This window comes from Uranotaenia lowii, chromosome 2 (genome assembly GCF_029784155.1).
Source record: "Uranotaenia lowii strain MFRU-FL chromosome 2, ASM2978415v1, whole genome shotgun sequence".
Taxonomy (NCBI): domain Eukaryota; kingdom Metazoa; phylum Arthropoda; class Insecta; order Diptera; family Culicidae; genus Uranotaenia; species Uranotaenia lowii.
The window spans coordinates 134,469,510-134,487,617 of NC_073692.1; the positions used below are offsets into that span (position 1 = coordinate 134,469,510).

General features: G+C 34.2%; 1 protein-coding gene across 1 annotated transcript; it reads right to left on the reverse strand.

Annotated features, from left to right (window-relative positions):
- Positions 1 to 3,298: 3,298 nt before the first annotated feature.
- On the reverse strand, positions 3,299 to 15,543 carry LOC129747448 (uncharacterized). Its single transcript, XM_055741680.1, has 2 exons — positions 14,635 to 15,543; positions 3,299 to 3,739 (listed from the first exon to the last, which is right to left on the reverse strand). Exons 1-2 carry the CDS (start codon positions 15,451 to 15,453, stop codon positions 3,479 to 3,481), a joined length of 1,080 nt encoding a protein of 359 aa, XP_055597655.1. The 5' UTR covers positions 15,454 to 15,543; the 3' UTR covers positions 3,299 to 3,478.
- Positions 15,544 to 18,108: the final 2,565 nt, after the last annotated feature.

The window sequence follows — 18,108 nt, forward strand, 5'->3', positions numbered from 1 at the left end:
TGCTGTTAAATTCCTTAAAAAACGAATAATAGTCAAACCACCACTGACACTCATAACTTGTAACAATCCTTAAGGCGGCATCCATAAATTACGTAACGCAAAAAATGCACTTTTTTGACTCCCTACCCCCCGTATGTCACAAATCGTCACGCTTGGACGTACCCCCCTATGAAAATTACGTAACGTTGATAATTACCCCCACCCCTCCATCTTTTCATGTTTTTAAATAATGGTTTTCGATGGTAAGAAAAGATTTTAATATAAAATTTATAACGTTCTTCAAAACGGAATTAATATCTATCCAAATCACTTCTTAGTACTCATTGATGATAACTCTCTGATAAAATAAAATGATTGTCTATTTAAAGTTGTTCTGTGCTTGATAACTGATGATCTACCTTGTTTATTTTATTTTGTTCAAGAAGCAAAATAAATTAAACAATTATGTAAAATATACTCCATTAAGTAATATTCGTCGGAATACAGTAATACCTCGATATAAAGCAACCTCTTTTTAAAGCAACCTCGATATAACGTAACCCAATATAAAGCAACTTTTACCTCTATATTACGTAACTTTCAAAAATGTTTCTAATTTGAATAAATATGTTTAATTTCATTACTTTTTTGTTATAAAAATATAATAATGTTGTTTATGAGCCATGCGGTAAATTCTCAGAGGCATAAAGAGCGAGCGTTGAAAAACATTAAAGAGCTGCCAGTATACTACAGGTCCTTCAAGAACGCCTGGATGACCAGAACTTTATTTAAAGAATGGTTTTTTGAGCAGTTTGTGCCAAAAATCACCAAGTTTCTTCAAGAATCTGGTTTATCTATCAAAGCTGCTCTTATTTTAGACAATTGTTCTCCGCATTTTAATGCAGATGAGCTGAAAACCGAAGATGGGTCGATCTTCACCATATTTTTACCACCGAATACCACTGCGGCAGTACTGTCAAGGGATCAGAATATAATTCAAATGATAAAGTCACATAAAAAAAATATTATCTATTGGGTTGCACAATCATGGGATTCAGTTCCCGCAGAAGCTATCCGGAAGTCTTAGAACTTGTTGTACAACCCTTCTAAAAATCTATTTTTTTATCATTGATGTTATTATTAATAATAATGGTAATTTACATCTCTAAACACAATCGAGTTTACAAGAAGATGACGATTATTCACGAGAGTCAGAGCAGTCTGCTTTAAACGGTTTTGATGTGGCTATCAAATATGCAGAGGAGAACGGTTGGCCGCTTAATATGCAAATTTCATTGCGGCAGATGCGGTCAAAAGTTATGGACAAAATAGTAGAAGAACAGATTTAACTTAATTGTAAAATTGTGAAAAATATGTATGTTTGTTAGAATCTTCACTTTAATTGTTTCTGAAAATGTTTGTTGAAATTAAATAAACAAAATTGTTGAGTTTGTGACAAAAATATGATTTTTTTTACGTTCCTTAAATCCGTACCAACGGAATTGAGAATCAACTTTTTCACATTTACGATCACTATCGATGCTCCAAAAGACCATTTTAGGTAGTGTTTCGATATAACGTAACTTCGATATAAAGTAACGAAAAAAAATTTTTCGTTGCTTTATATCGAGGTATTACTGTAACCGAAATTGCATTTTTTTAATTATTTGAGAAAAAATAGTAAAATTTCCGTCTTAAGGTTGAATAGAGTTCTTGGGGGGTAAATGTACATATCTAATATTCGGTTTTCTACACCCATAGAAGAGGTTGCAGAAATCCAATGCCTATTTAGCACATCTCTGTGCCGATAATGCGCTGAAATGTGCACTGTGCCGAAGATGATATGTTTGAAAAACCGTAACTGGCATAAGGACTCGGCTCCCAACTAAAATGATGCATGACCACTACATTCAAGCAAAACAAGAAAAACATTTTATGGGATTTCCTTCCTATTGGATAATTCATCCCGGAAACAAGGAAATAAAAATATAAACCACAGCGCCCGTAGGGAGAATCGAACTCAAATCACTAACTTAATGGTCTTGCCAGACCGACATCTTAACCAGTGTACTATTTGAGCGTTATGCAGGAAGAGGGATATTTGTCATAGGCATTCTGCCACCGATCAATCACAAAAGAAACGCACGACAGTGGCTTCCCGGCGTTTGGCCTCCTTTCAAGGTATTCATTTGTCTTGCGATGGAAACGGGAAAGGGAACGGGAGTGGAGGAAACGGGAAACCCATTGAATGAGAACTGTGCTTTGCTTACTGCCTGCTATTACATACACACGCTACATATACACAGCTGCTAAAGCCGGGCAGCTTGGCCGGTGCTTGTTTGCCGGTAAATTGAAGGAATATATTCTTGTTGCTTTTGCTACATACACACGCACAGCTTAGCCGTGGTTGTTTGCCGGCGAATTGAATTGAAGGAATGTTTTTTTGTTGTTGCTTTTACTGCATACACACGCACAGCTCGGCCGTGGTTGTTTGCCAGTGGATTGAAGGGATTGAATTAGAAGGAAGTTTTTGTTGTTGCTTTTGCTACATTCACACGCACAGTGCTCGGTTCGCTGGCTGCCTGGTGTTGGCCGGTATTTATTTCCATCCTTCTTCGTCTTGTGATGCGATAGGGAGGGACGTGAAAGCGTTTTTATTTTGTTTCTTTCAGACATACGCAATTCGGTTAACTTGGGAGATTAATGCCGGTGGGAGCAAATCGAATCAGCACCGATCGCGTTATCTTCTTGTACCAATGATGCTATGTAATTGACTACACGCCATTGGCACAGAGGCTGAATTTTGGGTGTAGCAATTATTTCTTGGATATCCAATAAACAGTTTAAGGAGTCTATCTCAGAATTATAAAAAGGGAAGGTTACAAACCAGTTTAATCATGTTGAAACTTACAAATTTAAAACTCATTCTGGTGGGCTTATCATTCTGCAAAAATTGCATGACATCATAATAGCTGCGATTAAACTGAAATTTTGAAGGAAACAATCGTTACGTAACGATGAGCATACCTCCCCCCCTCCCCTATGTCACAATTCATAACGCTCGAGATTACTCCCTCCCCCCCCTAGGAGCGTTACGTAATTAATGGATGCCCCCTAACACGGCCTTTATGAAATTTGGAAAAAATGTTAACATAAATTTGATGTTACCAAAATTTTACCTATTGAATCCTTTCATCATTTTGTTGGAAAAACGAAAAAAAGATATTCTTGAACAACTGGTTATCTAGAAACTCTAACTTGCAAGGATTTCTTTCAACTTCCGCCATGGAACATTTAAAGTCCAGAATTTGACCGAAATAGCCCGCTCAGCTGAGCAATAACAATCTTTTATGACTGTCAAATAGCAAATAATGTAATGGATGAGAAACACACGACTAAAAAAACAACTGTATGATTTATATCTCCTTTTCTAGTCGTGGCCAACGTCTTCTGAAATCCGGAAAGAAGGCTGCTAGCTCGAGCTTGACCTCATCTCACCTCACCCATCCTGTAGCAACTCCCGGTAGGGTTTCACCATCCGGAGCAGGGCCGTGAAGGGAAACTGAGCCTGGCAATCGCCTCCGAGCCGATCCAGAAGCTCCCGCAGCCCGTTGTGATAATGCTGAAGCAACGAGTCGAAGTGCTGTCCTCGAAACTGGTCACTGGCACAGATGAAGAAGAAGTAGCCCAAATCGAGCAGTGGGCTGGCATAGCGCGAAGATTGCCAATCGGTCAGGATCACATTGGTGGCGGCGAGGCTCTGGAATTGAGAAAGGAGAAGGAAATTGAGAAATGTAAGCAAAAAAAAGAAAGGAAAATTGGACGAGGGTGAATGTCATTGTCATTTTTGGAAGAAGCTTTGCTTGATACACAAACACAAACAGTGAACCACAAACAGAGTTATACAGAGGAGAAGACCTTCAAGATAGTCTACTTTCGGGGGAAGGCGATGCATCCTTCTTTCTTTGTTGACCGTGGCCTTTGGCATGACTTTAAGGTTGAATAATACGAAATGGAGCAATCGATGCTGGCATGTTAAGTGAATGCAATGACCCAGTAAATTGACTATTCAGCAGATGGGTAATAACACTTTGGCCATCGTTGTTCCCATGGCATTTTCCAATTTAAAAATTTAAATTGCCCTCCGGGATGCTGTCTGTCGTTAACTATGATAAAGTGCCATCGATTGACACCACCGAACATCTATGCGATTAGCATAAGCCAAATTTATCGATAGAATGTTACCGTTTGAAAGGTTCCTCCCAGGTGGATTTCTTGATTTTTATCTTGAAAATTTTTCAATGCTTACATCATCTTAACTGTATTTTTATAGATTTTAAGCTGAACATAGATAACTCTTAAACTCCGTGACACTTTACTAAAGTTACCAAAATGTTTAGAATCGAATTGTCATTACTGTACCAGGTTGTAAAGGAATAAAAATCCCGACTTATTTCTTAATTAGGTCAAACCTTAAAATCTCATCTCAGGTGAAGAAACTTTTTATAAATCTTTTCATAAAGAACTTTCTCTACTGTTTCATATTTGAATTCGTTTTTATAAATAGTTTCTTGTGCTAGAAAAGCAATCAGCACATTTTTAAATCAAACTGCAGCTAAATTGAACTTTATTGATGCTCAGACAGCATAAATTTGGTTTACAAATTTATGTGCGCAATCAGCAGTTTTCTGATAAACAAAGCACTAGACGTGCAGAAATAATTTTTTTTTTTCATGAATCCGATCTGGAAAACAATTTGAAATATTATTGAAGATATTTATTTATAGAATCGGCTAAGCGCAAGGTTTTAATTTTTAAACTTCAATATAAAAAGTTTAAAATGGCATTCAAGATAAAAATTTAGTAAATCCAGATAAAAAATAGCAATGTTTTGTTTCATCACTAAGATGATCTATCAACGATTCTTAATTACGTATAGAGAACAGCAAATGTTTATAATAGAATCTATTTTCAAATTCTTGATAATCGAGAAAGTAGAAGAATAATAAATTGGAAACTTCACAAGATTAGTTTGCAAAAAAAAGTCTAACATTAAACTGATACTTATTTGTAAAAAAAAAATTAATTTTCCAAATTTGTTATTCAGAAATCTTAATACAACAATTTTATTGAAATGAAAGTTCATTTCGGTTTTTTGTTCATTATTTTGAAGCAGAATACCGTTTTTTTTTATTACATAGTTTTTTATTAAATATGAATATACAACAATCTGTGTTTGGAATTTGTTGAAAAAAGGATTAACAAGGTTCTAAAAAATTAAAAGGTTCCCATCGGGCCCGAGGTAGACAAACCCATGTTCCAGTTGGAGATGTTTTTTAAGATTTTTTTTGTTGATATTGTTCGGTGGAATAAATGACTATATGCTTTGTTCTTTAACGTTTCGATTTACTATTAATTTTCAGTCATCTTCAGATGTACAATAAACTATTTTTTAAACACTAAATAAACTAATTATAAAATGAATAACAATACTGTACAATGTTTGATTGTTTAATTTTTTTCCCTGAACAATTCACCAATCAGGGAGATATTTTTTCAATTTTTTTTTATTTACTGTGTAATCATAAAAGTTGTAGATCATTCAATTTCAAAAATCTTTGTTGAAAGCGGCAAAGCTTTATCTTTTGAAACCTCAAAAGTCGGACAGTTCGTGTTTAACTTTTTTTTGAAGCGAGTTATGAGGCCTACTTTGTTTGGCAGAGATGTGACGATTGTAAAACTGCACAACTTCATTCAAAGAGTCAAGTCACTATTTTGAAGTTTAATGGTATTTTTCGAGTGATTTGATTTAATAAAAAAAAACATGCGATTCCAGCAGAGCAATCCCAAAAAAGCTTTTCGAATCACTAGCTTTGACGACCGATGCTTGAAAAATAATATTTGTCACGCGAATAGAAATCCATAAGGACAGTCATAGTACATGGAAAATAACATGAACATCACCAAGGATGCCGAAAAAAATTCTGTGTTTTGACGAAATAAAAATTCTGACTCTGTGATTTTTCCCAAAAATTTTGTGACGATTTTCTGTGATGCTTTTTCCATTAATTTCATTCAAAAGTCATGTTAAATTGCGTATTTTTTACATTTTACTTAAGAAAAATCAATTAACATTATCAATTTTATCATATTTCTCCAATTTAAAGATAATTATCCAAAATTTGAATTGACTTAAAAAATAATAATTTTGAAAATATGTCAAAAATTTCAAAATTCTGTGAAATCCGAGAATTTTCCGAAAATTCTGTGTTCTGTGACACAGATTCTGTGATGAAATTTGGCTCAGAATTCTGTGAAATTAAAGATTTTTCTGTGATTCCGGCAACCTTGAACATCACTCGAAAGCTTCGTGTATGTACACAGCATGCATACAAATAAAAATAGTCATGAAAATTTGGCAGTGTTATATGGAATAGCAATCAAAATTATTAGTTTCTCCGTCGATAGCCATTCGATTCTTGAATTATTGATTCGATTGAATTCATTATTTATCAATGCGAAAAGACATACCTCTGTTAAACAGCTTATAACTTTTTTGCCTAATAAGATACGAAGTTCCGGTCTTCTACAAAGTTGTTAAGCGAAAAATTTCCTTTGGGAATTTTAAAAATTGGCACAAAAACCATCAGCTGGCTCAGTTCCACAGAAGAAACAAAAATGATGTTGATTATTCAGTACAAAATATTCAATTTTCCCATAAAAACCTAAAAGTTCAAATTTACTCATGTAAACGTTACTTAAAAATTCTGCAAAAATCATGGATGAGTTTTGGACCAAGACGAAGCTTAGAAGACCCCAGGGTTTAAGAAATTCAAAAATGACCCCAAATCGACTCAATCTAATGTGACATGTCAAAATCGGCTAAAAAATGGCGGAGTTATTCGAGGTTGAAAATGAATACTCTCAGATGGCGTATCCTGTAGAGAATGTGTTTGGATTCTTTTACACATCAATAAACTCTAAAAAACCTTCACAAAAAGTGAGTTAAAACTGACATAAGACAAAAGTGTGACTATTTAAGTTATTTATTGAAAGCCAAAAATGTTCAGAAAATCAAATTTTCCTTATAAATTCGGCAAGAGTCACCTCCCAGAAAACATTTATGTATGTATTTTTTGCAACAAAATTTGTTATATGTTTCATAAACATTACAAAATTATCGCATAAATTCGAAAAAAAAACTGCATTTATATACCAAAGTGGAAGCATTATACATACAAATTTTTAATTTCTAGCTTTAGCGATAAGAAATATACAAATTGGGCGATATTCAACACCTTATTCACACATCCTGAAAATATGCGAGAGAGTTTATGTTTTGCTCTTAATGTATGCAGACCGTTGCCAGCGAAAATATTTCTTGCTCCTCTCATTTGACAATTTTTTTAAATGAACCTTCAGATTTTTAGCAATCTGGTTTTACTGCTTATCGCAGAGAGAGATTGTTTTCTCACTTGAATCCCGTGTGGGAGAGCAAATATCTGATTTATACCGAATTTGAGTAACTATTTTTAAGGCCTTTTACTTAATTGGTAGGATTTGCAATTCGCATTAACTTTGTTAACGACTTGAGCTATCATTTCTATTGCGATTTTATGTTAGCTGGGATTTGAGTTGAACGAACTTTGCTGTCCGATTTGACTTAACCATAATCCGCTCTTGAGTGTCAAAATGACACTATTGGAAGAAAAGAATAAGGCATTTCCCCACTTGTCAGACGAACAGCTGATTTCTCATGTTTACATTTTCTCGATATATCGTGGTAGGGTAAACATAACAACAGCATTACGCATGTTCAATGACCAGGTAGTAACGAAACAAAATTGGCAATGCAATTGTAGTGGTTTTGCAAGCGCACCTTGGTGATGAGAACATAAATTCTTTATTTAATGATTTGTAAATTCATAACAAGTTAAGACATGAAGGTATGTTGATGCTTTTAACAAAAGGAGTTTTTAAAAGAAAGCATTGAACAGTGCTTATCATCAAAGATCAAAATGGCGACCAGTTGGTGTTTACATTTTTCAAATCAAAAACAAAAAGGTACCCTACCACAATCTGTCTCATGAAATTCTCTATTCTTGAAGTCTGTAATTTTGCATCATTATTTTTTCTATTGACGCACCCTGAAGTCAAGACAAAAAAACTCTCTGATCACACCATGAGTGTCAATTTGACACTACTCACTTAAAACCGCTATATCTCTTTTGTTTCTCAACCGATTTTTAAAAAAAATATAGTTTTGGAAACTTCAGAACAGAACTCAAATATGATTATCAAACAATATTCAGCAACAATACTTCAGTTTTCCTTTATTCAAAGTCGAAAAATAATAAGATAAAAATGCTTCGGAAAAAAGACTGTAGATCAGCTACAGAATGCTTTAAAAATTCACTAAGTGTCCAAGAAAGCCGAAGTAAGAAACTCTACATTGCGCACAAGAAAATATTTTTTTTAATTTTTTAAGATCATTACCACAAAAAATGTAAAAAAATGGTGTTAAAACTGTACTTTTCAATCAAGGAATCGTTAAAATTGTTTAAGACAAACCTGATAAATTTTGAAAAGAGTATAAAAAGTTAACGTCATTTGGCACATTCTTGCATCTTTTGATTTTTTAAATACGAAACACATAATATTTTTATGTATTTTCGAACTTTTGATCTATTTGCAATTTCTCACATTTTTTTACACTAAAATTCAGATTTGCATTGGATTTTCGGCATGTTTTCGCAGAATCTTCGAAACAAATTTATATTCACCCGAAAGGCAATTCCGTACCGATTTTAGTGGTGGAATTACATTAACGCTGCAATACTTTTTTCACTGCTAGACAATTCATCAAAAATTCTGTGTTCCGTATTTTTGACAATCAAAAGATGCGAAAATGTGCCAAATTACGTCAATTTTTCAATACTCTTTTGAAAATTTATCTAGTATGACTTAAACTATTTTGACGATTCATTGATTGAAAAGTACGGTTTTTACATCACTTTTTGACTTTTTTGTGGTTTTGATCATAAAAAATTTAAAAACAATTTATTCTAATGCGTAACGTAACTTCAGCTTTCTTGGACACTAAGTGATTTTTTTAAGCATCCCGTAGCTACAGTCTTTTTTCCGAAGCATGTTTTTCGGGTTTTTTTTTTATCTTAGATATTGAAAAAAAAAAGAGTGAAGCTGAATATTGTATGATGAAAATATTTGAGTTGCATTTAGAAGTTTCCAAAACTCTAATTTTAGTAAAATCGGTTGAGAAATAAGAGAGATATATTGGTTTTAGCCAGGAGGTACAAACTTCTTGGCTAGATGGGGGTTAAACATCGTTGTGAATCAGCCCCTGAATCCAATGTTATCAAATATTGGCTGTTAGTTAACATAAATTATTCAAATAAATCATTCATCGTTTGGTTAAATTTTCAAAAGTTTCGTTATCCAGTTTATAATATCAGGTTACAATACTGGATTGATATTTTTTAAATATTTTTTTTTTAGTTTATTGCGAAACATCAAAATCTTCAAACATATATGCAGTAAAAAGGCATCAATTTTGTTTTTATGTGTTTTTTTTTTTTTTTTAAATATGTCTTTATTTGTACCAATTCATCATTACATTTATATTACATTATTTCATTAAATTAGGTGTTCAGTTCAATGATGAACTGTCCAGAGCCCTATAGTTTATTAATCACTATAATTTATTTATTTGAATTAATTTTGCTGAGTGCAATCAAGTATTTTTATGTAGGAGAACATCCTGTAATGTCAAAAAATATTTTAAACTTACTACTAAAAACTAAAACTATCCTAAATTAAAACTAATTATAGAGAGAACGAATCTCTGCGATGGAAGACTGCATCGATTTGCCTCTGAGGTTGGAGATGATTTTGTTGGCCATCTCTTCGATCGATTCAATGCCTGCAATCCGATGAAGATCTTCGGTGCTGTGCCAAGGTGGAAGCCGCAAAATCATTTTCAGAACCTTGTTCTGAATCCTCTGGATGGCTTTCTTCCTCGTCGCGCAGCAGCTAGACCAAATCGGAACTGCATACATTATCGCTGGTCGGAATACCTGTTTGTAGATTAACATCTTATTTCGCAGACACAACCTGGATTTCCTGTTGATGAGAGAATAAAGAGATTTAGTGTATTTATTACATTTAGATTGAATATCTTCAATGTGATTTTTAAAAGTAAGATTCCGATCAAGTGTAAGTCCCAGGTACTTCACGTGATCAGACCATTCTAATGAAACCCCATTAAAAATTATGGAATGATTTTCATTAGGTTTTAAAAATTGAGCTCTTGGCTTATGGGGAAATAAAATAAGTTGAGTTTTGGAAGCGTTAGGAGAAATTTTCCACATTTTCAAGTAATTCAAAAAGGAATTTAAATTTTGTTGCAATCTACTGCGTACCACCCGAAATTTCGACCTTTGGCTGAAAGCAAAGTATCATCAGCAAATAATCTTCTACCTTTTCCTTCTGGTACATCAGGAAGATCAGAAGTAAAAATATTGTATAAGATTGGCCCAAGTATACTGCTCTGAGGGACACCAGCTCTAATGGGTGTCCTTTCAGAGCGTGAATTTTGATAGCTTACTTGTAAGGTTCGGCTAGTCAAATAATTTTGAATAATTTTGGTGAGATATACAGGAAAATCAAATCGAGCTAATTTAGCTACTAAACCTTTGTGCCAAACACTGTCAAAAGCTTTTTCAATATCAAGAAGAGCAACACCAGTTGAATATCCTTCAGATTTGCTAGCGTTAATCATATTAGTTACACTCAAAAGTTGATGTGTAGTAGAATGTCCATGACGAAAACCAAATTGTTCATCAGGGAAAATAGAATTCTGATTAATGTGAAACATCATTCTATTCAAAATAACTCTCTCAAATAGTTTACTTAAAGAAGGGAGCAAACTAATTGGTCGATAACTTGAAGGCTCTGAAGCACTTTTTCCAGGTTTTAAAATTGGAGTTACTTTGGCATTTTTCCATTTATTTGGAAAATAAGCCAAGTGAAAACATTTATTGAAGATTTTAACTAAAAAATTTAAAGTGCTTTCAGGCAACTTTTTAATAAGAATATAGAAAATCCCATCTTCCCCTGGGGCTTTCATATTTTTAAATTTTTTGCAAATCAATTTAAGTTCATCAATATTTGTCTCATAAGAACTTTCAAATACATTTTGTTTAGATAGAATATCATCAAATTCAAGGGAAATTTGAGCATCAATTGGACTAACAACGTTTAAATTAAAATCATGAGCAGACTCAAATTGTTCGGCTAATTTTTGAGCTTTTTCTGCATTCGTTAAAATAAGTTTATCCCCGTCTTTCAAAGTAGGAATTGGCTTCTGGGGCTTTTTCAGAATTTTTGTTAATTTCCAAAATGGCTTTGAGTAGGGTTTTATGTCCTCTACTGCTTTCGCAAAATTTTCATTTCGAATGAAATTTAAACGACGTTTGATCTCTTTTTGAAGGTCGCAATAAATTAATTTCAAATAAGGATCCCTAGTACGTTGATATTGGCGTCGACGAATGTTTTTCAGTCGTATCAAAAACTGAAGATCATCATCAATTAAAGGTTGATTAAATTTATGTTTAACTTTGGGTATTGAAGCGGCTTTAGCATTGACTATTGAAGTTGTCAAATTTTCTACAGCCAAATCAATATCTTCTATTGAATTCAGTGGAACGTTTACATCTAAATTACGTTCAATAAAATTCATATATCGCTCCCAGTTAGCCTTTTGAAAGTTAAAAGCTGATTTTAAAGGGTTTTCAATGGGACTTTGGGATAAAGAAAATGTTACTGGAAGGTGGTCTGAATCGAGGTCCGCATGAGTAACTAATTGACTACAATGCTCGCCTAAATCCGTTAGAACCAAATCAATTGTGGAGGGATTTCTAATTGAAGAAAAACAAGTATGCCCATTAGGATATTCAACAGTATAATAACCTGCAGAGCAGTCGTTAAATAAAATATTCCCATTTGAATTTGATGAAATATTATTCCAAGATCGGTGTTTTGCATTAAAGTCACCAAGAATGAAAAATTTAGATTTATTCCTGGTGAGTTTTTGTAAATCTCCCTTCAAAAAATTTTTCTGTTCACCGCTGCATTGGAAAGGCAAATATGCGGCAACAATTATAATTTTCCCCATAGAAGTTTCTAATTCAATTCCAATTGTTTCTAAGACTTTTGTATTGAAAGAAGGAAGAAGTCTAAATTTGAGACGACTATTGATGACAATAGCTACACCCCCACCTTGTCGATCAAGTCGATCATTTCGTAAAATTTTAAAGAAAGCATTGCTTTTCAAGTTATTGTCTGGCTTTAAAAAAGTTTCAGTGATGGCAGCAATATGTATGTTTTGAGTTTTCAAAAATAAAAAGAATTCATCTTGGTTAGTCAGCAAAGATCTAGCGTTCCAATTCATAATATTTAAACATCTATTTGGATCCATGAGGGAATCGCAAAGTCATAATAATTTTGTTAGCATAATTAAAAGAAGTTTGGAAAGCTTCAAACATTGAATTTGCTTTCAACATAAGTTGCATCATTTCCATTAAATTTTGATGCAAAAATTTTAATTTTTCCTCAGTAATCTCACCCAAATCAACAAAATTGTTAGGATCAGAAAAGGAAGGAGAAGAGAAAGTATTTGAATTTCGGGGATTTTCCCAAGCCTTCGCATGAACGTTGAGACTTGGTTTTTTCCCATTTTTATTAGTTGAACCTGAAGAGGGAAACCCATTTTCAACCACCTCTGAGAACGATAAACAACGAGGCTGTGGCGCAGAATCAGCCCAGGTAACATTAAAATCACTTCGGGTATTACCCAGCCGTGATTCCAATGTAGGCCGAGGCTGACCGCGAACAGGCAGGTTGTTTGCCGGTCTGACGTGTGAAGACGAAAAAGAGGAAGGAGGAGAAGAAACTTTTCTGGAAACTTTGGGATTTTTCCTAGAAGCAACAATTTTTGCCCTAACGGGACAGTCTAGAGAATTCGAGGAATGATTACCTGCGCAATTCGCACACTTAAAAAATTCTGTTTTTGGCTTATCACCACCAAAAAGGCATTTAGATTTTTCATGATCGAATGAGCCGCAAAACATGCATCTGGCATTCATTCTACAATTTTTAGTGCCATGACAAAAAGCTTGACAACGACGACATTGCGTAATATTTTGAAGAAAATTGGTAGAAGATTTACGAAAAGGTTCGAATTTGACTCGACAATGAAACATAAGACGAGCCTTTTCAAGAATTTGCAAATTATTAACCTGATCCTTTTTAAAATGGATCAAATAAAGTTCAGGAGCAAAACCAACACTACTGGTATTATTCGTGTTGGTTCTTTTCCTCATTTGAATTACTTGAATTGGAGAGAAACCTAACAAAGAATTTAATTCATTTGTGATCTCATCCGGTGTCTGATCGCCGGTGAGACCACGAAGTACAACTTTAAAAGGACGATCACCTCTAGTGTCGTACGTGAAAAATTGGTGTTTTTTATTATTCAAATAATTTAAAACCTTTTGAAAATCATTAAAAGATTCTGCCAATATACGAGCAGTTCCCCTTCGACCGATCTGAAATGAAATCTTCACATCCTTGACGGAAGTGACGATTTCTTTTCGAAAGGCATTGAAGTCAGGAATCGTGACCGTTATTGGTGGAATCTTTTCGTTTTTAAGAGTATAAGAAGAAGAAGAAGGTTTCTTAGTACTCTTATCAGAATTAAATATGAATATTTCCTCATCACCGATGTTATGAAGGACATCGAATGAATTGGAAATTTCAACTTTTTTGGCAGATGGCCCTGGATTAGGTTCAGCAATCCGTTTTCTTCCGGCCCTTGAGCCGGCCGAAGACTTCCCCATGCTGGAAAGAAAAGAGAAAATATGAATAAAAGAAAATGAAAATAATTTTAGCACTGAAAAGTGCTGATTGAAATACAGGTAAGGAAAAAATAAATAATGTAAAATGTTCCTGCAGGTACACAGCAACGATACGATGCTCCGGCGTACGTGTTGACGGCTCAACGGTACAGATGGAAGTGTTTTTATGTGGTTAAATAACTTAAAGGGATATAAGTGCAAAAATGATTTATTTCAAGTTTATACTGCAAAACAATTGTTTATATTTAAGACCCGAATGAACACTCAGGGTTTAAAAGGTCATTAATGAAATTAAAAAAAAAATTGTTTATATTCCAAAATACTTATCAATTTTCAAGATTTTTGGAATTTTATTTACATACATTTACTTTCGAAAGAAAAATAAAAATGTTCGAAAATGCATGGCAAATTGCCAAACACAACAACTAAAAGGCGTGTTTTCTCGAAAAAAGCTATTATGTATTTTAAGTTAGAAAGATATTTACTATCAATTTTAAAACATATTCTTCGTAATCGAATATATCTCGTTTTATAAGATTCCGAAAGCAATCATAATGCTTCCCGAAATAAAGGCTGCCAAAATTGATACTTTTGATATCAACAGTCCTATTTTTAATCTTATAATGGTTTGATTGCTTAAACAAAGCAATAAAAGCCATTATCGATTTCCATTATCGTATTACCGCACAGACAGTCGCTTTGATACAAAATTCATACATACCTCGTCATGTGTGTAGATAAGATTATTGATCCAACAGTCCCCATGGCTGATTACACAGTACGGTTCGGCTTTCTCGAGGTCCCCACAATCCGTCAGCACCTGGAACATCCTATCTTTTATCCGTTGAATCTTGTCCTGATCTGCGGCAAATCGAGTCTTCATCGTCACCAGTGCCTTGTCGAAACTTTCCTTCATGAGCGAAACCAAATCGTTACTCTTAACGGAAAGTTCCTTTTCTTTTAGCTGCTCAAATAGTTCTGGTTTACTAGCTCTCAAGGCAAACGAAATAGCATGCAAACGACCCAACTGGGTCATCAGGATCCGAGAGTGTTCCACATTTATCGGTTCAAACTTGTCCCAGTCCCAGCGTTCAAAATTTTCATCGTACTCCAGTATGATAGCGGCTTCCGGTTCCTCCTTTACGGTATCACAATGCGCCAGAAAACATTTGGGAGCAGCGAAAAACCCTTCCCCACTGGCTTGATCTACCCCTTTTTCCGACTGGAACTCATAAAACGAGGGCAATATTTCCCGGTAAAACAGCACTTCCCGCCTGAACAACGCCAACGACCGAAGATCGTCATTGGGAGGCACTTTGCACCACAGCACCATCTCCCGATCGTCCCCATTGATGATGGCCTTGAACACGAAGCTCACAAAACCATCGCACTCGATGCAAGTTTCCTCGTCAAAATCCACCGAGTACAAATCCGGAGTGAAACCCTCCTCTTCGGCTATCCGACGAATCGCCCCGTACAGATAATCGTTGAACATGGGGGTAATTTTTTTCGTTTGCTTCAGCTGATCTCCGGGAGCCATTTTGGGTGGACAGAAAAATAAAAACACTGATGACTCAATGAAGAAAGTGCATGAAATACCTCACACGGGCACACTTGTTGTTTCCCAGTCTTCGGTCACTCCATGAATGAAAAACCAGTCGGGAGAGTGAGATTTAAATATACTACCTACAAACCCACTATAACAACAAGCGCGTGTTGGGTGAGGTTGTGAAATTGATTGAAGTAACTAGAAGACGGGGAAGTGTTCGTGAATATATTGCTGCGAACGTGTTTTGATATCTTATCAATTGTCACACAGCTGATAGTGTAAAATTCGAATACCTACACAACACTTGCAGCGGCTGGGTTGGGATGATCAGTTTCATAACATTCAGATGGATATAAACTTGAACTGTTATGTTCGTTTCTTCATTTTTTGAAATCTTAATCAGAAGATCCCTTTGGCAGAAGAAACTCGTCATATTTGAAAGTGACAGAAATAATAACTATGGGGGGTCATTTATGAACACAAATTTCGATCCCTTTCTAAAACAATTTAATTTTTTTTTCTGGTTTAATAGGGCTAATTAAACCAGAGAAAAAAAAATTATGAAATAATAGTAAAAATTATCAAATTTTTTAAAGAACAAATTGAAACAATAGGAACTTTTGCCATCCCAAGCAACCAATGGTAACAAATTATTTATCAAATGAAAGCTTTGAAATTTACTTACATATTGCCTGAAAAGAGAAACAATTCCCTTGAATGAATTTTATGTACTGATTGATAAACTTGAAAGTTGCAAAAGTGATTTATTTGTACGTTGTAAGTGGTTTAAGTCACAAGAAGGGCACAAAAGTACTCTAAACGGGATTGACTAAGTCATAAAAAGCGCATTGAAGTGCTTTATTCCTGGCTGGCTGGCTGTCTTTTTGGGCGGGCGCACCTACAGGTACAAAATTCTATCACATTATATTATATGGTTTCAGTTAGGACATCATCTAGGCGTGGCCTCGTGGTAGCATGTTCGGTTTTCACCATGAAGGTCGGGGGTCGATCCTCAAGCTGGGAATTTTTTTTATCAATAAGCAATTAAATATGTCATTAAATTATAGAAAAGTACCCAAATTTCGGAAAACATCTTTTTGAATTCCGATTTTCAAGTCCGAAAAAGAATCAAATGTACGAAATTATAGAGGAATAGCTATTTTGTCTTGCATCCCAAAACTCTTTGAATCAATAATAAATGAAAAATTTATCAACAAGTAAAAAATTATATAACGAGTAAACAACATGGTTTCTTCAAAGGGCGCTCTACAGCATCAAATCTTCTCGAATTCGTTACATACGTTATCGATTCTATGAGCAAAGGCTTTCATGTTGAGGCTATTTATACCGACTTTAGCAAAGCCTTTGATCGCATTGACATACCCCTTTTAATCTTCAAAATAAAAAAAAATTGACTTTCATCCAAATTGACTCCTGGTTACAATCATATTTAACCGATCGAACACAAATCGCTCGTTCCCAAAACGAATCATCCAAATCTTTAATTGTGACCTCTGGTGTGCCTCAGGGGTCACATTTAGGACCTCTCCTTTTCATTCTGTTCGTTAACGACATTTCCTTTATTCTAAAACGGATTGAGTATCTAATTTACGCTGATGATATTAAACTATTTCTGAAAATAAAAACAACCGAAGATGTTGAAACATTTCAAAAAGAAATCAATGTCTTCTTTGAATGGTGCAACAAAAGTTTACTCCAATTGAATGTTAAAAAATGCAACTCAATATCATTTAGCAGAAAGACCCTATCATTGAAACAAAATTAGGCAGTCAACCAGTACAAAAATGCAAAATTGTAAGAGATCTCGGCGTCTTACTGGATTCAAAACTCACGTTTGTAGAACATTAGAAAAATATCATCAATAAAGCAAATTGCATGCTAGGATTTGTAAAACGTTTCAGCAAACACTTTCAAGACCCATACACCATAAAAATACTTTGTATATCCTATGTTCGTTCGATATTGGAGTATTGTAGCATCATATGGAATCCTTACTCAAATATTCACGAGCAACGACTCGAATCTGTTTAAAAATAATTTTTATTATATGGATAAAAATAAATTGGACCACTTTTCCTCTCCCATCGTATGAATCTCGTTGTAAGCTTATTGATATAGAACTTCTTAGTAAACGTCGAAAATTTTCTCAAATTGCATTTTTAAATGATGTTGTTACACAAAGAATAGACAGTCCTTAATTACTTTCAAAACTCAATTTTTACGCTCCCTGGCTCCCTCCCGTCCATTAAGAAACAAACATTTATTCTACATTAAACTTTACGACAAAGACTATGCAAAACATCAACCTATTAATCAAATGATGTACAAATTCAATTCACAAAGTGAAATTATAGACTTAACGATGAACAAAACACAATTAAAAAAGGCATTAAAAACAAATTCATACAACAACAAAACAATAGCTTACATTAATTTTAAGTAGTTTTAAGTATTGTAGTCTATATAGTTTGACTTAATAAATAAATAAATAAATAAATAAATTCGATCACGTGAGTGGCCATACTGATGCGATATATGTGGTAAATGTAGGAAAGAAACAATCGAACAGAAAATTGAACAAATCTTGGCAGACCTCAATTTGTCAAGTTTTTAATCCGGCGCGTA

Coding starts and splice junctions, on each gene's coding strand:
- LOC129747448 (XM_055741680.1), bottom strand. CDS start 15,453: ATGGCTCCCGGAGATCAGCTGAAGCAAACGAAAAAAATTACCCCCATG. Junction 3,740..14,634: donor TTATCTACACACATGACGAG/GTATGTATGAAT, acceptor TCTCAATTCCAG/AGCCTCGCCGCCACCAATGT.